This window comes from Corvus brachyrhynchos, unplaced genomic scaffold (assembly GCF_000691975.1).
Source record: "Corvus brachyrhynchos isolate BGI_N302 unplaced genomic scaffold, ASM69197v1 scaffold21, whole genome shotgun sequence".
In the NCBI taxonomy this organism is placed as follows: Eukaryota; Metazoa; Chordata; class Aves; order Passeriformes; family Corvidae; genus Corvus; species Corvus brachyrhynchos.
In genome coordinates this window covers 3,484,986-3,505,674 of record NW_008236924.1, presented here as the reverse complement: position 1 = coordinate 3,505,674, position 20,689 = coordinate 3,484,986, and the positions used below count along the sequence as shown (strand labels likewise).

The 20,689-nt window shown below is 39.7% G+C and overlaps 1 protein-coding gene across 6 annotated transcripts in view; it reads left to right on the top strand.

Moving 5' to 3' along the window:
- EBF1 (early B-cell factor 1) overlaps nt 1-20,689 on the top strand; it is a 261,012-nt gene that overhangs the window by 219,624 nt on the left and 20,699 nt on the right. For all 6 annotated transcript variants that reach the window (XM_017728154.1, XM_017728152.1, XM_017728151.1 and 3 more), the window contains exon 7: nt 10,274-10,362. In XM_017728154.1, coding sequence (XP_017583643.1) covers nt 10,274-10,362 — 89 coding nt within the window. The remainder of the gene's footprint in view (nt 1-10,273; nt 10,363-20,689) is intronic.

Genomic DNA, 20,689 nt, shown 5'->3' with positions numbered 1-20,689 from the left:
TTTCGTAACAGGACAGTGAGTTTCAGGCTGGTTCCTCACTTCCTTGCCTTTACAGCTTCTTTTTGAGATATCAGCTTTGTAGGCAAATGGATGTAACCTTGGATAGTTCAATTTCCACACTCACTTTCACTGGTTTACCGAGTGCATTCTAGATGGTAAATTGTGAGGGTGGAAGAGAGGCAGGATGAGAAGGGAGGGATAGAAGCAATTATTTTTGCTTCCTCTTCCCTTCTGCCTGTGAGGCTCTGGATTCCAGACCAGTGATCTCTCTGTAGGCACGTTCGAGGATACTTAGCTCGTGTTTGGGGACAGAGCTGCGGGATTTGTTGATCCCTCTGTAACTGACCAGCAAGGTGATCTAATGCCAATAATTTAGCAAAAGCCAGCTCAGCCCCAGAGCTCTCATTTTGTCAGGAGCACCAGCCCCTGACAGTGTTTGCTCATCACCTCCAGCACATCCCCTCCTTTGCTGAGCCTCAGGCAGGCAGGGACCCGGCAGAGCTGTCCATGGGGCACTAATGGTTTGAGGGTGTGAAGATGGTTAACTGAGCTGTGCATTCAATTAAGATGAGTTTCTCAGTTAACAGGCACCCTGGGAAGAAATGAGTTACTTTCATTTCTGGGATTATGAGCACTTAATGGAGAAGACATTTCAGAATTCTGCCTGTGCTGCATGAGATAACCCTAAAATGCAGCACAGATTTTCAGCTTACTCCTCTAGCAAAAAAAAAAATAGCAACAAAACCTTGCCAGGTGAGAAGGAGAAATTGATGCTCGTGTGAGTTCTCTTAGAGTCAGGCTCATGGAGCTAAATGTAAAGTGGCATTGCATGCAAAGTTGGATTTTACTTTATGCTTTTCTTAAGGACTATCCCTTTGCTTGTGACTTGCCTATTTAAAATTATAATTCAAAAATGTAACTTAAATAATATTTATGATATTCTTTCTGTAAGACTTACAATGTGAGCGGAATATCTGAAAGATGGATGGCTCTGACTAGAGCTGGAGGCTTGGCCATCTGATGTGTATAGGCAGAGGACTAGCTAAACTTCAGCCAGTGTCAGTGTAGTTTCAGAAAATTTGCCAGAATGGTTCTGCTTTTAACTGGTTCAGGATCTTGCACAAAGTAAATTTAGGATGAGTTTGTGCTGAACCTAAGTGAATAATAAGCACATTCAGGAGAAAAAAGGAAAACATAAATATTTCACACCAGTTTTGCACTGACATTGCTGAGAAATGGGGAGGAGGTTTGTGGGGATGATGCTTTGGTTTTGGGACTTCCCTTTGTATTGCAGCTTCCATGAAGAATAGGTGGTATCTTTTCTTGGGTACAATCAGTACAGTAAGAAATAACTTGGAAATTTTATTTGCCCCTTCTGATAGGAAAAGGAGAGGATATTTTGCTTCCAGTCCTGTATTGGTCAGGATCCTTGCAGTCACTTCAGAGGGAGGAGGGAAATGAATAAGAATTATCCTTCTGAGCCTACTGTACCTTGGTCTTTGGTAGATGCTTCATGCCATATTACTCCTTGCTTGTTTACTGACCTCCTCAGCAACTCACCTTGGTTAATGAATTAGTTTCGGTTAAATTACTTTCACATTTGGATAATTTTATTTTTACCAGCACCCAGTACTCCATTTGATTAAATTAAATCAAGCATGTAGTCAATCACCTTTCTGCCAAGAAAAGAGACAAAAGAATAAGAAAAGTCATTGCTGTGGTTTTCCATAATTTATAAGTTACCTAGGAAAGGAATTGAGGGGGTGTTAGTTTGGTCCTGGGGTAGGGCTGGTTGGTGCATGTAAGGCAAAAGCAATGCTGCATCTTTAAACAAGCTTAGGTTTCTTTAACTACTGAGCCTAACTCTGAGATCTCCCCTGCTGTGAGCCATAAGTTGCTTGTAGGCTTGTTCTAGAGAGTAATAAGTATTGTTGTTTAGCAATTGTGTTGTTGAAATTCAGCTCCACTATGTCTGACAGTATTTATCTAAAATACTTTCCCTGGTGCGTGCTCAAGTTCCAGTAAACCGTGTCTTATTGTGCGACCTTTTCATTTTCCAGTGAAAAGGGATCAGCTCGTCAGATAAAAGCTACAAGCTGAAGTACAGGAAAAATGCGTGCTCAGAAAATCCGAGCATGATTGAAAACAAGATGTGTTAAATCAATGCAGTTTATCGCCTGCCTATTCCTGGCAATTGCTGTTCTAAGCTCATTCTGAGCACACACTAGATGATAAAAGTATAGTGTCACAGTGCTCACTGGGGTGTGAGGGCAGGGAACATGTTTATCAGACAGGCTGGTATGATTTTTTTTTTTTTTTTTACCCTTGATAACAGTTATTGTCAAAATTTTTGCAGAAAAAAACCCCCAAAGCCTGAACAATTATGGAAGCAGGTAGATACATCTGCTGCTGAAGTCAGAGACTATTGAAAGCTCTCAAATTATACATTTTTATTTAAATGTACAAACTAGAAAACAACAAACTCAATTGTTTTAATTTTAAACAATTTGCTGCATCATCCAGGGTATAGCCACAATGGTCCTTTTTCTTTTGGGTGAAGCCTCACTGCAATTTCATGTAGACAAGTGAAAGCTAATATTTAGAAATAAAGGTGTTTGGAAACTATTATTTTCCCAAGGGATTTAAAATTAGTTATGGAGAGGGATTAAAGACCTAAATTAAACCTCACAGCAGGTCAGCCCTTTCCACGAGCACCACACCTATAATATTCATTACAACTAGGCATAATTCATCTCGTTTTTATGATTCAGCTCTACTTGTATTTCCCTGTGAATCTCATTTTCAGAGATTTTGGATGTGAGCACTGGTGTTTTTCCAATTTTCTCTCTTGAAGATTCTTTTTTGCTCTGACCATAGTGCACTTGCATGTCAGAAGTCTGCAATTCTGAGAAACAGCCAAATTTAGGCTAAGATGCTTCTGATAGAAATTCACACAGGACACCGAGTTTTTCATTTATGCATCCCCTGGTGATAATTATTTTTTTTAATAATCTGAAGAGATGATGAGAAATAACAAGGTTAACAGTGTGAGAGGCATTATTCAAAAGGAAGTATTTCTGCATACCAACAAGTTTCAGCAGTGATTTTCAATACTGTCTACCTCAAAGGAGTTTGTGAAAGGTGAAAAAAGGAAAAAACTTCCTGTATGTTATCCAAAATTATCCCTATGACAATTTTAAAGATGTCTGCACCTACATTGTGGAATTTGTGAAGTGCATGCAAAGGGAAAAAATGTTGAAAATATGCAGAATACAGAATGAAAGAAAAGGTTACATGAGGTGACTGTTTAGCATCTCCCACACTCTGTATGGTACATCTCTGCATCTGTTCCTGAGCCAACAGTTTAAAAATATATGCAGTGTCTTTATTTTTAAAATGTTTTAAAGCAGGTCTAAATATAGATCTTATAACTAACCTTATGCAGCCATTATTTTAAATCTTGACTTGGATGCATTTCTGTGCTTGTGTTTATGTGTGCACATATATATATTTATTTATTTGAATGAAGGGACACCCCATTGAGAACCAGCCATTTTCAGCAAATTTTTTGCTGCATGCTCACATGCACTGCCAGAATATGTCTGAAAAACTGAAAAATATTCAGATGTAAATGCTGTTCTTCCCCTTTTTATAATGACTGCCAAAGATGCATCAATTAACCTGGACGGCCAGACGAAGTAACCAACATGCATTAATTTCCCTCTGGCCCTCTGTATGCACATCCCCAGTGAATTCTACCAGCCTGTTGTGAAATTGGGATGTTTAAATTCCAGTGCCTGAAACTGGACTCTGTTTCAGACTCCCTTAAGGCCAAATCTTCCCCATTAGACCAGAGGTCAGCGCAGTCAGAGGAAGAAGAAACTGTGAAGCTCACAAATTGTTTGACTTTTTTTTTCCCCCAAGCCAGGTTGCTAAGAGTGAACTTTCAGAGTTGATGTGTTTGGAGAAAGCAACACATGATTCCTGCTAGGCAGATCTCATAATTGCATTCTGTAACTTCCATAAAAAATTGGGGCTCAACACATGCATTCCTTGCATCTTCAGCACCTCCATCTCTGGCCGCAGACAGTGAGCTGGGTTGGAAGGGAATTGCTCCTCTGATTCTAAGTTGCAGGAAAAAAATTGTTTTCAGGAAGAAAATATCACGCTGTCTATCATGTTTGTAATAACACTGATGAACACAGTGGAGCTGCCTCAAACACTGGCCTATTGCATCTTTAGTTCAAGTAAAGAGCAGTCACTAGGGAAACTCGGGAGATCTCTATCTTCAGTTTATCACTTGACTCACCTCTGCATTTTCCTCGCTGCTTGGTGCGTGCACGTGGTGTCTGTTGGGGCATTACATGGCAATAAAATGTAGGAATTACATTTTGGATAACTCTATTTCTAATTTTCAAAAAATGACATAATGCCACGGTTTGATTTTAGAAGTGGAAACTCAGTGCACAGGGGCATGTTTAAGTACCAAGACCAGAAAACCAAGGAAATTCTGGGTTAGCACTGGAAGAGCCTTTCTAGCCCAGACCTTTCTGTGCAGGCTCTCGCTGTCCCACCCACTTCCGTTTTCCATTGCTTGTGGGAATAAACACTCCAGGGAAAGAAAACTTTAGAAAAAGCAAGACAAATTCACAACAACAACAGCAACCAATAGCTCAAATGCTTGCATGTTTTCATTTAAGGAGCTTTAATTAGCAAAGGAAAAGTCTTTGCAGGGAGATTTGCAGAACAGACTTTTTCTCATTTGATGATGGGGTTTTGAAGTTTTTTGTTCTCTCTGTAGAGCAGGCAGAGAGAGGCCACTGTGCATAAGAGTTGGGTTTGGTGTCAGAATGTTGCTTTATAACACCATTCACTAGCACTGCTGTGCTGCAGAGCCTTAGTGAGGCATTTTAGTACGTGGAGTTTGACATTATTATGGTCTGTCCTGTCCTATTCCCATCTTCTGCAGTCAATGTTTTATTTTGTTAGGGTCAGGGGCTTGCAGCAGAAGTCTTTTGTGGCTCTGAGATGTTGAAACACAAACCTTTGTGTGTCTTGGCCACAGTCACCTTCTATTTATATTCCGATGAAGTTTCTCTAATTGGACAGGAAAAAACCCCAAAACAACTGTTTTGAAGACCCCAAAGCCCCACATCTTTGACACTGCAGTTCAGGACCTGTCACAAGCTGTCTAATTTTGTTGTAGAGCCAAATTTACAAAATGAATTTGTGAAGAGACAGAGGAAGAGTCTAAAAAATCTTCCTCCATTCCACTGTTTCAGCGACTCCCTGGTTCACCACAGGAGCAAACACTGTGGGATATTTAATTCCCATGTACAGCCTTTCCCTGAGTGTTTCACTTAAAACAATCAAGACCAGATTTCTCATCTGAGATAGGGACGGTCAGACCTGTGGACCTGAGGCAAATTTTTTTGTAGCCTTCAGGCTTTTATTTTTGGTTATTTGAGCCCTCAGAGTCCCTTCCCTCTCCTTGCAGCCTTTTCCACTGGAAAAGCATATGGGAAGTTCAGAGGTCTAAGTGCTGCTTTCTCATTGGTTTTGGGTCAAACAGAATGAAAAAGAAACAAGGACTGAAAAATAAAAGGAGTAAATGAAACCATGAATGCATGGGAAACAAATTAACTGGATATGTTTTACATTCTGAAATATTTCCATAATGCTTCTATGTAGTGTGTGTTTATTTTTCTTTGAATAATAATGTTAAAATGTGTCTAATTCAATTACTCTGCATTTGCTGAATGAGTTTTCCTTGGTGAAGGGCTCTCCTACACTACCCCAAGGTACGAATTCCATATGATATTTGAACAGGTCCTTTTAATTGCTGATATTAAGTGTCGATCATTCTGCTGTAAGTTGGCAGCATGGCCAGAGAAACAAATTTCTCTCTCAGATACATCAGACAGTCATTCAATTAACAACCAAAGCTTTATTGACACAGTAGGAATTCATTATGTGAAATATTAAAAAAAGTCCTCCACTGACTAGTTAAAAAAAAAAAATAATTTTAAAGATGGTGGATTATCTGCATCTGGTTATTAAAATTATTTGTGCAGAATTTGAAATTATGGTTATGATGGAAACATTTTTTCTCAAAGGCATAAGCAGCATTTTTGTTGAAAAATAAACTGGACTTTGAAAAGATGAATATAATGTACACATCCTATTTCCATAGACATTGTGCATTTTCTTGATTAAAAGCCTTAGATTTTATGAGTTATGGCTTTAGACTTGCTGCATAAAGAGCTTCATGGCTTATTCTGTTGGAGTCTAATTTGAAAGAAAGTTCTTCCTCAAGGGTTTAAGAAGTAATTCATAAAATGGTAAGAATAATAAATATTGTGCCTCAACTCAGACACTAGGATAGCTAGACAGATTTTGTACACCTGGGTGTAATTTTAGTTAATTCACACAAGAGACAGGCTGAAAGTTTATTGTTTGGAAGAAGAAAAATGGTTTAAATCTTGTATTTGCAAAAATGATTATATTAGCTTAAATGAAAATGCTACTCTATTAATGGCTTCAATAAGCTTTGCATTTGGAAAAGTATTTTAATAAAAAGTTACCTGAAGTTTACTGCAACTTAAAATATGTAAGTGAGGGAAAAGTACTTACCTTGATTTATATGTCTTTTGGAAGTGTAATTATTGGCTTTTTACTCACCTATGTAAAACAATGTACTTTTGTAAATGGATTTCTGGCCACTTTACTCCTTTTTTTTTCTTTCCACATAAAAAATAAGCACTGTCAATCAAAGAATTTTAAGGTTTATTTCCTCTTTAGAAATGATTGATAGCCTTTTAGATTTACAAGTTGACAAGTTAAAGGGTTCTATTGGTATAATTATGTACTAAATTCACAGTCTTTCAATTTAAATGTCCTTTTAAAACCACAAGATTATCATACCTGTATTTTGAAAAGTGGGCCAGTCAGTTTGGGTTGGTATACAAATTGCTTCCATTAGCCTTGGGACCTATTTGAATTTCGTACAGTTTTTTAAAGTTAGCAGTACTTTCAATAGTACTTTTAAAATATAAGGTAATGGGAATGCATTTTAAGTACCATGTGTGTTAGCTTGTTTTTCATGTATGGATGTCAAGAACACAAATAGAGAGTTGTATTTCTAATTGATTCTTTTTTTCCAATCATGGAAAGAAAACTGTTATTTGAATTAGAGGACTGGGAGATGCCTTATTGTGGATAGACTTCAACGGCAGAGACCAATCACATGTTCTGGGGCAGAGGAAAACCTTGCAGGGAGATGGTGTCTGACCTTGTATCAGCTCTTCTGCAGTGCTTGGAGATGTGAATATCCCCTTTTCTTTGGAGTTTTTCCACCTCCTGGCACACAACCGGTCTGGCTTTAATGCTGAAGGTGGGGTTAAATACGTGAACAGATCTCTTTCACTGAGAGATGATTAATTACATTGGGGGTGTAAATGAACAAGGGCTGGAGGACTGATAGTATCCAATCTGTGGTCAAGATGCCCAGGCACCTAAAGATCTCTTTTTTTTTTTTTTTTTAATTTTATCTAAGATTGAAAGGTTGAAGGGTTGTAGACTAATGAGTGGTATATGATAACAGCAGTTTAGGACCCAATCCTGCAGGTTGCTGTGTGCATCCTCTCCCCACCACTAAAGTAAAGCTGAAGCTCTTTGAGGCAGAAAGTTTTCACTATCTCTCACAGTATGCTTGATGCCTTGTGAGATTGGACCATAAAATTAACATTTTTTTTGGCCATTTAGTTCAGAAAATACTCAGAGGAATTACTCTGTGGATTTCAAATGTGTTGAACGTGTAGGAAGATATGAGAAAATGACTGCTAACTCTGGGGGGATTTCAGAACTGGCCTCCATTTGTAATACTGCAGAATTTAGTAACTACTTTCCCAAAGGATCTAAAGGGAAAATGGCCATAAACTAGACTGAATTAGAGGAGAAACACATTTGACAGAACCACACTAAAATCTTTGAACATATTTGCAAAAGAAACGTAAATTTGAACTGTAGGGGGTTTTTTTTAATCTTCTCAGAGAACAGCTATTTTTCATAATAAATATAAATAGAAGTAAATTAATTTATTTGAAGAAGGTTTAAACTAAGCAGCCTTGCAAGTAAACTCAGGGGTAGTGAAACCAGGGGGTTCTAAACCAAGGTACAGTGATATTTTCTGCAAAACTACACAACAGAGAGGTCAGCATGGGCCAGGGTGGGAAAGAAAAGGCCCCACCATCCCAAAATCAAAAAGTGCTCAAGAAGGGGAAAAGCCTTATTCTCACTCCTTCCATATAATGACCTGAATATAAATAAAAGGTCACATTCAGATATTCCTGATGAAAGGAAATGCCTGGAAAAACCCCAAAGAAGCAAGGAGAATAGAGGGATGTCATGACCTCCAGGATATATAAAAAGCTCTGAAAGTAAAATCCTGATGGATTTCTAGTCTGGTTACCATAATACTGTAAGACTGATTTCAGGATATGGTCAGAGGATTCCTTTCTGAGATGAGAGGGATGTTGAGGTCCTGATGGAGCCTGTGCCTCTCCATCCAGTCCCCATCAGCCACACGTGTGTTTCACCATGTTGGGTAGGTCTGGATCCCCCCAACACCACCTTCCTCTACCTCAGTCTGCATCAGCATTGCTGGATTTGCTTATGGAGATGGGATGTGCCAGGAGGAGATTAAAATCTGACCCTTGGGTTGCCAGCTGGACAATATGCTGTAGAAATTGGTTTGAAAATAACAATCATTTAAAGGGATTGTTTTGTGGGCTTGTTATGGAATGCCAATTAATTGCAAACAAGCCAGGGATTAGATATTGGTTTCATGAAAACGTGAAGATCTTTAACATTAGGAGTATGGAATTATGTTCTCTTCCCTTAAAACATGGAAATACAGACAGGTTATGGCATGTTAAGGCTGGGAGATGGAGTTTGATGCTAAATCTCTTCGCAATATTCAAATATCATCATTCTAGCCACATAATAAAGTTCATTATAAGACCCTGATAAAGATGTATGATATATTTGCAAATTAGTAAGCAAATTTTGTGCGAGAAATATATTTTTTTGATTTAATGAGCTAAGACAAGATAAGAAAAACTTTAAAGTGACTCAAAAATGAAAAAAATATGTTTTTTCCTCCACAAAAGAAAAGAAAAGGCTGAATATATAAAAATACACATTGGAATTGATTTTTTCCCCCCCATTTAACTCAAAAAATTCGAACAAATTGCTGTGGAATATTTCCACGTCTCTATTGGCATGGGAGAGTCAAGATGGGCTGTTGTTTAGAGATGCTCGAGAATACTTGACTGTTCCAGTTCACCAAAGCACTTAGGAAATTCTAAGCACATGTTGAAGTCTCACTAACATCTGAGTTTTAAAGTGATCATATGACTGGAAATATAGCTAGAAGGTCATTCAGCGCAGTCCCCTGTAATTATAGGCAATCATATAAAAAACATAATATGCTCAAATTTGCTTTGCTGAAAGCAAATGGGTGTAAGTATGTGCTTACAGATAAGCATGTGCTTAAAGGCTTGACACAATCAGAGCTTCCATTAATGCAGAGAGACCAGCATTTTCATGAAGATTAAAGTGTTCCACTTTCACCATTTCTCACCTCCATTTTATCGGACAAGGACTAGGGAATTTTTAACTAAAAACATTGATGTATTTTTTTTTTTTGTTTTAATTATTAAGTCTCCTGGATCAGTTTAGTGCTGATTGGAGCCTAAGCTGCTGAAGTCAGTGTTGATGAGTAAAAAATAAAACCTTTGCCAAGACAAATGCCTGTATTTCAGAACAAAAATTGTGAGCATTGCACATGGAGCAAATTAAATGTATAATGAAATTTGGAGCAAGAAAGACACTGGAATAGTTATTACTTTTGTTTTCCAATTACCTTCCTCATAGTATAAAAAACCCAACCTGAAACATGGGGTGTGAAGTATTTATCAAATTGGTTTCACTGTGGCTTTCAGAGATAATAATTGCTTCCGCTTTGGAAGATGAATGCAACATCCCCAAATCTTCCAGCAGCTTTGCTGGAGGAGCTGAAGTGGGAAGGCTTGGATTGAAGTCAAAGGACCAATCCCAAGCAGTGTTTGAACCAGGATTTCAGGCAGTGCTGGGTCCAGCCAAAGGGGATTTTGCCGTGGTCCTGCCGGGGTCTCGCGGTGCCTTTCCCGTTGTCACCTGAGCCCATTGCTGTGCCTTTGTCACATCACGCTATTGTTTGTTGTTGTTTCAGCTCTGAACGAACCCACCATTGACTATGGTTTCCAAAGGTTACAGAAGGTTATCCCCCGGCACCCTGGTGACCCCGAACGCTTGCCAAAGGTCAGCACAAAGTTTATTGTTTTATTAAATATGGTAAAGATGGTTACTGCATGTTTTTGTCTGAAAGTGCAAGGCTCTGTAAATGTGATGGTCCTGGTTTGGTACCCAACCCAGATAAGCTGAAACAGACCCATGACCAAGGAAGCCCAATCAGCAACTCCCACTGGAGCCTTAGGAGAATTCTGCTGTCCTCTCAGTCACAGCCAGCTCAAACAGCTCTTGCCTTTCTTAAATGTGAATCATTCTCTGTGTTCTAAAATACTTAACAATGAACATCTTTTTTGGTTACCATTTTGGGACCTGAGCAGTGTTTTCATAGAATAATGATGCTTTTTGGTTTTGGTATCAGTAGCACTTGCCAGCATAATTTTGAGAACTTCACCATTGATAAAATCAAGTTAATTGGATGTGAGTCCATTGCTGCTGCATCATGTATTGGTTTAGGATAATAATGATTATATGCTGTTTTATTTCCGGATTGCTGATATAATTACAGCATTGTGTACTGAAGTGATGTTCCCATGAAAATTAGTGAGGGTTTTTGTTGATTTCTGTCAAGTAAAAGCTGGGGGAAAGACAGCATTGTTCAGACAGGCTTCTTGTACTGGGAAAACCCTGGGATTGCACTCAGATCTGTTCTTTCTACCTTGCAAGAATTTGCAGTGACTTTTGTGATATGCTGGAGAAAGAGATGGGGGATTTAAGTGTTGCTCATGTCCACAGGAACTCTGAGCAATAGTGGTGGGCTGGAGTCACTGTCTGTGGCCAGCTGCCACCACGTGTTTTATCTGTTGTTACTGAGTGAGCTGGGGAGTCAGAACACTCCCTGTGGAAAAGAAAATGTGAATTTGCAATCCTGAGACACAGACAAATGAATTGTTCACTTAATGTACATCCAGTATAGCCTTTATGACTGGGCAATACTTGTGACCTTTCTTCTGTAGCTCCCTGAGCTGTCCAAAGGCTTTCATCAGAGATTGTTGTAGACTTCGATTAGTTACATTTCTAAAGTGTTTGAAAGGTGAGAAGATTTCCTAAACACTGGAACTTAATTTGTTTAATTCCTTGAAAGAAATAAAATTCAGTGTGTGACTTTTTTTACAGGTTTATTCAGTCCTTTATCTTGCCTAGGAAGGCTGCAGGCTGTGGTTTTGGGGTCGCTGATGTGTTGTCCTTCCCTCTTACCATCAGAGAAACATGCTGTCCTGGAGAGTTACACTTACCATTGGCTCTGTTCACCCTCTGCAAGCTGTCCTTTTCCCTAACATTTGGACCGACTTGCAGCAGGACACAGCTTTCATGGCTTGTCAAGTTTCACTCCAGAGGTGCAACCCTTTCCAAAGGAAGAGAGCATCCTTCTGTAGGGGCATTTTTTTTTTTTTATCTCTATCCTGCCTCTGCTGTCAAATGTGCTTCTGGAGAAAACCAGTTTCTCAGAAAAGAAGAAGCCAGCCTTCACTATGCACCAGGCATTTGGAAGGCCCCAAAAATATGCTGCACAAAACTTCCCTAAACCCAACATTCCAGCCGACTAGGAGATGGCCATGGATTTTATTTAAAGCAGGAAATTCAAGTAAAATAAGACTGGGAAATTCCAAATTGGGTCATGTGGCCAGGGATTGTGGTGCATCACCAACTTCCATAGGAACTGGGCTCCTTTTAAACACCTGAGGCACCGAGGGGGTCCCCAGCAGTACCCCTTTGTGCTGGTGTGGGAAAGTGGGAATGCAGCCTCCAGGCTGAGCACCCTCCACTTTCCCATTTTGACTGAGACTGGTACCACATATTCCCGCTGCATGTCATGGGACATAAAAGCAGGCAGAAGAAAGCTTCTCCTAGCTCCATATCCTGACTCCAAAATTTAGCAGGTATTTATGGATAAGGTATGAGACTGAGAGTTAGCACTGAGTCATCTGTCCCCTCCTGTACCCTCTTGGCTTCATGTGCTTCTTTGGAGTACCTTTTGAACCAGTTTTTCAGACCTTTAAATCAAGGGAAATTGTGGCTATGTATGCAGAGGTAAGATGTGATGACGTAAAAAAAAGGTTACTTCTTAAGGGTTGGACAAACTCAGTGAAGAAACTGGTAACACTGAGCAAGCTTAGAGGGAAACAAGATGAAGACAGGACCTTTTTTTTCTGTCTTTGGGTAATTCCTTCTGTGCAAGCTTGAAGGTTGGACCTCAAGTTCAAGTCTCATTAATATGCCACGCACAGAGGCTGAATGCAGCAGGGGTTGGCACATGTCGACTTCTGTATTTGAGGCAGTGATGGTTCAATTCCCAGCATCGCTTGCTGGCTCCAGGATCATCATCAAGGACGCTGTGAGCCTCTGTGCTGGTGAGCACTGCACAGTGCTCTTCCCCATGTCATTAAACCAGGAAGGGCTTTGGCACTTTTCCACTACAGACAATTCTCAGTGGCTACTTAGAGGAGTGTTGGAAGCCATATGGCTCCCACAGTGGAACCACGGGCAGAAAGGGCAAATGTTCGAGAGAAACAGCAGAGAGTAGAGCAGTGCTCAGAGCTTTCAAAATCCTTCCCTCCGTTTTCCCCGTTGTCCTCACAGGGTATCATCACTTTCTATTAATGAAAAAGCTTGTGCCTTTGTATTAAATAAATAAAACAGATCATATTTCTCTAATTGCTTCTAGGGTTCGTGGCCATTATTCCATTGAAATATTACTGGTGAATTAGAGATCTTTCCAGAGGTAGAAATGGTTATAATTTTTGTGTTCATAAGGGCATGCTGCCCTTCCCATGGACCATCAAGAGCATTCTGCTCTGTGACTTATCCCTGCAGTCAAGGAGAATTGTTGAGGCCATCAAGTGAGTGTTAGCACATGCTCTGCCCTCCAGGGTGGAGTTAGCAGCATTTCTAAAACCACTGAGGCTGTTTGAGAAGCTTGATCTCCACAAGTTTAGAACCAGTACTTTCAGAAGTGCTCAAAATTTATGCTCAGGATGAATTTTTTTAAATGTTCCAACTATATCCTGGAAGAAGGCAAAGAAAGAAGCCAGATTTAAAAAAATAATTTCTCCTTCTCAGTGCTTCGTTAGCCAAATTCCAGTAGAGAATGCCCTCCCACAGCAAAGAGAATGGGAGCACCTGGGAACTAGGGTCTTTGGACTGCAAGATTGACAGCTGATGTGCTTAAAGCAGAAATGCAGTATATAGTTTCTGGAGAAAAGAGTGGGAGCTAATGTTGGCAGCTGAACTATGAAGCCAGCTTGAACCAGAATCCTGCTCCTTCCTTGTGCAGAGCAGGTCAAGGAAGGCAGCCAGTGGAGGGAGATGTGCATGTCTGTACAGACACCCCCATGCCCACAAGCACCAGGAGCAGTGACAAGATGTGGTGGGATTAGCACCCAAAGCTTGTAGTGAGATCAAGTACCAGGAGTGTGCTGGGCAGTGTAGCCTGTCCTTTCTAATACAGACAGGAGGCAGATCAGAGGAAACAAGAGATCTCTGGGGAGAAGTGAAAATGTGATGCTAAGGTTGAGAAATGGTGTCATTGTCCTGCAGGAGCAGTCTGTAGAGAGCCTGTGTGGAGCTGGGAACAGCCCTGCACATGTGTGTGCCCCATTTCCATCTCGTGTGTTTGCACACAGGCACACAAATGCACTCGTGTTGTTGGTTCCTGTGCACATAAACTGCAGTGGAGATCACTGAAGAGTTCAGATCACAACAACATGTTGAGTCTATTAAGGTTCATTCATGTAACTACCCTGCAATCCTTAAAATAAATCCCTGGCAGACACGTTGCAATTCTGCAATTTTGTTAAAACTCCACAGCTAGAGCTGTAAAACAGCTTCAACTGTGAGCTAGATTTGAAACACATCCATCCTAAATGATTTAATAACAACAATTCCTCTTTATATGCAATTTCCTAGATTTTATTTGCCATTTTCACCACTCCTACAACTCATCACTTGTATTTAGATTAAGCAGAAGATTGTTCACTCTGTATTTGAGAAGCGAGTCATTGCATCAACCCCCTCTGTGATCTGATGTCCTCTCCCTCCCAGTCCGTTCCTTCAGGGTTCTCTAGGAGACCCCTTACCCCTCCTGAAAGGGACCTTTACTTCTGGTTTCTCTTCATGTAGATGAAAGTGAAGCTTCTCTCTCTAGTGCACAGGGGCCTCCCTGCTGTGCTGAGAGCACAGGTAACCAGAATCCTCCTTCCCTTCAGCTCCTTTTCTCTGGTCAGTCATTAAACCCCCCCAAGACATAGCCCACCTCCTCATTTAGGCCACTAATAGAAGACATGTGGTTATTAGGAATCAGAGGCTGGCAAAAGCAGTTGTCTTTTTCTGTATGGAATCCCACAGATCTGCCCTTTATCCATCGTGACATGGGTAGTGTTTATATTGCAAATAAGGGTTGTCTCTAAACGTGGGTGGTTGGCCCAGGCTTGCTAGCAGAGGTTAAAATAGCAATGAAGACAATGAAGCTCAGGTTTGCTGCTTCAGACAGACCCAATGGAAATTCCAGAAAGGATTGCCATCTGCTAACACAACATATACTGTGTTTTAACCTAAGTTAGTAATTTTCAGCTAAGAAAGCACCATTTCTTTTTTCCCCACCCAGTGTAAAAAGAGAATCAGAAAACTTTTATACTAAGTGTGGGCAGGAAAGGGGAGCATGTAAAGAGGAGCTCTTGGAGTTCATCTGTACAGCAAGGAGGTCATGGGATGTGCTTAGAGGTTTCTACGTTCTACTGTAAAATTTACAGAAATGTGAGATCAGAGTTAAGGCTGGTATTGAACCCTCACCAGTTGGGGTTTTTTAAGTTTCCTAACAATTTGAGCCCTTAGTTGGTTGAGGAGCTCGTTTAGGTTGCTGAGGTCTGATATTTTGTTTATCCTATGGAAAATATTCAGCGAGAGAGCCTCAAAACTTTTGAGATGGCGAGGTACCTGTGAAAGTATCACCTTTATGGGGTGGTGGATGTCAGAGGGGTGTCTGGGAATATGCAGAGAGTCTGAAAGGAGAGAGCAAAGGGACAGACTGCTCGCTGAAGGGCAGAGCCAGCACACAGGGCTGGCAAGGAGCCCTTTCCTTTCTGAAGGTCAGCAGTATGCACACACATTTCAGTGAGCTTTCTTTATAACTGGGTCAGCATTTACTCAGCAAATGATTAGAGCAGATGGTGTAATTTAGAATCTATGACAAAACTTTTAATAGATCAGGGCTAACATGATGACAAGGAGCTCTGTGCCATTCTCCACTCCCACTTTCTGCTTTGCCTTGGGGTAAAAATCATGCCTGGGATTGGATCTTCTAGTCTGCACATTCCATCTGAGCCACTCAAACCACTTGTTTGAACATCCTGTAGGAGGGATCCCCACATTTCTCTGTTCCTGTATCCTCATCCTGGTTGGTTTCAAATACAACAATTAACTGAGGATGGCAGGAAGACACCAAACAGGTAAACACAGTCCCTTCGAGGAGCAGGTTTTGAAGGAAAAAGCCACAGTTTGAAGAAAGTAACAAGAGCTGCATTTGTGTATTTTGCTCCATGGAGCTGAAAATATCTAGTAAATTGATCCCGTGGGAGTAATAAATACACATTACTTTATCTTGTACTTCATGTCCTATACCCCTGAGCCTTGATAGAACAACACCACTTAATAGACTTAAAAAAAGAGTAATTACAGTCATTGGTTGTGTGATATTTCAGCCCTTCCAGCCCTGCCTGACCTTCTAATTTAGCTCACCGTGTCTAACTAATGCATTTATATTCATCTTTTATGAAGCATGTGTAGTACAAAATTGACTTTGCAGCCTTTAGCAAGCTGTCTTACCAGGTTTAGGATCTGGTTAGTACAGTGTACTGTATAGCATATGTACATTTACAGCAGAATTTTGCATGCATATGGTTCTGATAATCTATTATTTTTTATCCTTTTGGAAATAAAATAAAAAATATTTTTTTCCATTTCATCCTCCCCTCCCCTTTTTTAAAGCTTTTATTCATTGCGGCATTATTTACAGCTAAACATGCGGGCAGAAAGATGCAAGCATTTTTAAAATGATTACCACTAATGTTTCTACTTGTCAGAAGTGCTTAAATTTTCCTGCACTTTGTCTAAAAACTTAGCACTTTTACCTTTTAAGAATTACAAATTTCTAAGATCTTACCAAGCTGATTTACAAACACGGCTGACAGTTTATGATGAATGATGTTGCAAAATGTGCAATATGTTTCTCTGTCATTTCTATGCATGTATATATTAGGAGGAAGATTAAGAAGAGAGAGAACCCCCCTCTGAAAGAAACCCTTGAGTTAGAGAGCACACACACAAATCTCTCTCCTGTGTTTCCTCATAACTTCCTGCTCACTTCACTCATCCAGTGGAGCACAATTGTTCTCTGTGCATTTTCTCCCACCATATGGTATCCTCATTACCATACACTAAGGGTCCATATGGGGAACTTGTGAAGTGAACTGTATTCATTTTAGCTGCCAGATGAGCAGCCTTTTGCTTTGCAAGCTTAGCTTAAGTCATCTGCTGTCTTTATGTTGTTATGGCAACACAGCACCAATAAAAAATTCTAATCTACTGTAAGTGTCTGGGATCACAGTATTTTAAATGCTCCCCGTAACTGTCCTCCGAGTGAGGAGCTTGTTCTCTCCGTGGGACAAAGGGTTATTGTCAACTCCAGCAGGTGGCAGTAAAGAAATTGTTTCTTTTTTTCTTTAACCTTTCATAAAAATATCTATTTTTCCATTTCCCCCTTATCCACTCACCTCAGAAAGTCATAGAATTACACAACACAGTCAGTCCTTTACATACCGAGGATTTCTGATGCTCAGGTAGGAACTGCAGGTGATACTCTTAGGTTACAGCTCAAATATTAGAGACCAAAGAATGAAACTGTGGAGGCAGCTCATGCACTTTATTGGCAGAGATCCAGGCTCAAGTACCACTTCACCAGGACTCTGATGCCTCCATAGCCACACAGCTGTGTTCAGTTTTGGAGCTGTTTTCTAGCTTCTAGCTACATTTCCAAACTCCTGAATCAAACACAAAGCTAATTAAGAATATCTTATATTAATGGAAATAGGCAGCAGCATCCTTAAATATAAATCATTTTCACCTCTGCAGGCCACATGATACGTTGCATCTCTGTCTCTCTGTCTGCATCGAAAGTGAACGTTTGTAGTCTCAGTTCATCAGTTCACATTAGCCTCATGCTGAATATTTAAACACAGAACAATTTGAACACACCATGAAGAGAGACAGTGACTGCACTTTCACTTGGAACAGCAAGAGCTCATCTAATAATAATTTAGTAAATCAGCCATTTAGTGGCTCAGTTGTATACTGTATTGTGCCAAGTAATATTCAGTTCAACTGTATGCTGGTGAAATGGAAATTCAGACTCCAGTCATGTGTCGCTTTTTTTGTGCAATGGAGAGATGAAGTGGAAAACCACCCTCCCAACAGACTGTTTGAATGTAGTGATTTATCAAAAATAGAGCAAACTGACAATATAAGCAGGATTTGGTGGTACGGGGTACAATCTATTCTAATTAGGCTTTTATTATTGTGGTTTATCCTGTGCAGATTATTTGATAATTCAGGATTTGCACTTACCTCTTCAGTTTGTTTTATATATGGGCAGAGAGCAGATCTATGTAGTTACAGCCTAGTTACAGTCCTTTAAGGCCCAGTCCTCTGGGAACCCTGGTGAGCCCTTTATAGCCTTATTTTGAGCCCTGGCTCTCAGGGAACACAGGAACAATGGGGAAACACAGCTGCTACCATGGGTGTTACTTCATAGCATGAAAGCAATATCAGATTGATTCCTTTTCCCTTCTTAAGGCTATCAGGGTTTGCAGGGAGTGGTTATATCTTAGATTAACGGATATAGCTGGAATAAAACAGGCTTTTGGGTGCCCGTCCTTGCTTCCTGTGTGCTGACTGTACCTTTTCTCGCCTGTATCGGTGTCTCTAATAAAAGATATTACCTCACCCTACAAAACTTGCCTTGGTTGTAACCATAGACCACTGTAACTTCAGCCAAGCAGCTACACCTCAAGGCTGTCTCTGATGAAGATGGGGGAGCGAGTGTGTTTTCCTAGAAAGTGTGTTGTGAAGTTTAATTTGCTCCCATTAAAGTGGTGCTTTGAGATCTCTGAATGCGGGGCATTGCTGAAGTGTGAAGTAATGTCTATAATCTCACCTAGAGTTTCCATTCCTGGCCTAGTTTTAGGTGTTATGTGGTGATGTAAAATATGATTGCCGTGTATTTCTCACAACACAGCCCAATTGAGTAGCAGAAAAAGCATCCTCCAAACCATCATGATGCCATTTAGCAGAGAGTGCTGGAAGCAATAGGATGCCTCTTGTCGTAATTCTTCTAAGAAATACAGAGCCTCACAATCTACACCCAGCTGCTGACGCTAGAAAACTCAAGCATTTTGGTAAAATGAATCAAGCAGTAATGTTTCTTTTATGAGATCCCCTCCCAGGAAGAGAAGGTTTGGCACCATTTGGAGATCAGGCTCAGTGATCTGTCATAGCAAAGGCAGCTGTCCTGGAGTGTCTCCCAGGTCACCCGATCGAACTGGTGGCTCTTACAACTGTATTATTGCTTATGGAACAGTAATTGAGGCACCATGGTTAAAAATTACCTGGTCTAATAGGCAGTGAACAATTTGCACTCAATACAATTATAAGCCAAATCATTCATTTCATAACACTTGGACTAATTTATTTGTTGACCTTTTAATATCCATAGCTCTTCAGTAGTATTAACTGCAACTCGGACAAAATCTCTTGTTCATTTTACATTCATTGATTTTTTTTTTTTTCCATTGAGGCAATAACAGTTGTTTGAGTACAACCTTTTCTTTCTGCTGTAAAAGTCAATCATGTAACTTATGGTGATATAACTCAACTGGACTGGAATGTCCTCTAAGTACAATAGCACAATCTCAACCTACTTGTACAGACACGGAAATGCGTTTTGGATTTATTTTAAAGAACATTTTGGAATACATTTGTGACTACAGATAACAAATGATACGTTTGCTGAGAGGAGAATGAAAACAAGACACAGAAGCATTTTTTAAAGCAGAACCACATATATTTAACACATTTTTTGTTGATATATTATGGGCAGCCCAAGATACAGAAATTGTGAAGTTCATTGGTTTTGTTCTTTAGGATGACCTAAGTGTCTCCACTGATAATGCTGGATTCATAATTTCATCTGGACATAGCATCTTGAAGTCCAAACATTTGACAGAATAGAGATGCCTAATTTTCACAAATGTGAGCTTCAGACAAATAAAATGTGTTTAAAAGTATTTTTAATAAACATAATTATAAACATATCATAATTATAAACATATCATAAATATATCATAATTTGATAATCTGGATTTTCTTTCATTATTCAGCTGTAAACTAGTGCGAGAGCTAAGAGGTTTGGTTGATCAAAAAAGCTGCCGGAATACTGATATATTTTGAAAAGTCAGTATTTTGAAGCAATTCTATAAAATATATTGGTGTAGTGACAATGGCAACACTTTTCCCTCAGCAGTGAAAAAGGAGCCCTAGATTGTGTAAAATGCTGTGCCTGCTTTTACTTTGTGGAGTTGTACACAGAAATATAGTGTTACCTCTGTGAAATGTTGGATGAATTTCTAAAATTCATGGTTATTCAACATTTATTCTTCCTTTGGATAATTTCAGCTGAATTATAGGACCGTAAATTAAAAATAACAATATGAAAAATGAAATATCTTTTATTTCTGATAAGAAAGTTGAAACTTTTTAAGAATATCTGTTAGGAGCCACTTTGTTAAAGTTGTCTTTCTGAGCCAAAGCCTCTTTGTCCAATAAAATACTGTGAGTCTTTTGAACACATAGTTATAAAATGTGGTTGTTACAATTGGTATTTTATGCTTCCCTAGAAATTACCACTTGTATCTGCACCTAATCTATGGTCTGTCTTTTCATTTCAATTGGGTCTGAAGTGGTCCTTGGCTGTAATGAGAATGCCCCTTTCAAGAGACTTCTTTTAATTATGCCAATGATAAAATGTAAGTGAAAGTAGTCATTTGTAGGGGTTATGACTGAGCAGTGTTTTAGCTGTAATACTAAAACCCACCAACATTATTCCAGTCTCTATTTCAACATTTTTATGCATCTGCTCTCCACAGAACGGAGTGGAATATTATTGTAGGTCAAAATTTCAATGTGTCTTATTTTTCAGTTTCCTCCTGCTATTAGAAGTAACCTGAACACTCGATTTCTAACTGCTCATGCTTCCCACCTGAAGCATCCAATCCAGAAAAGTGACAGTTTC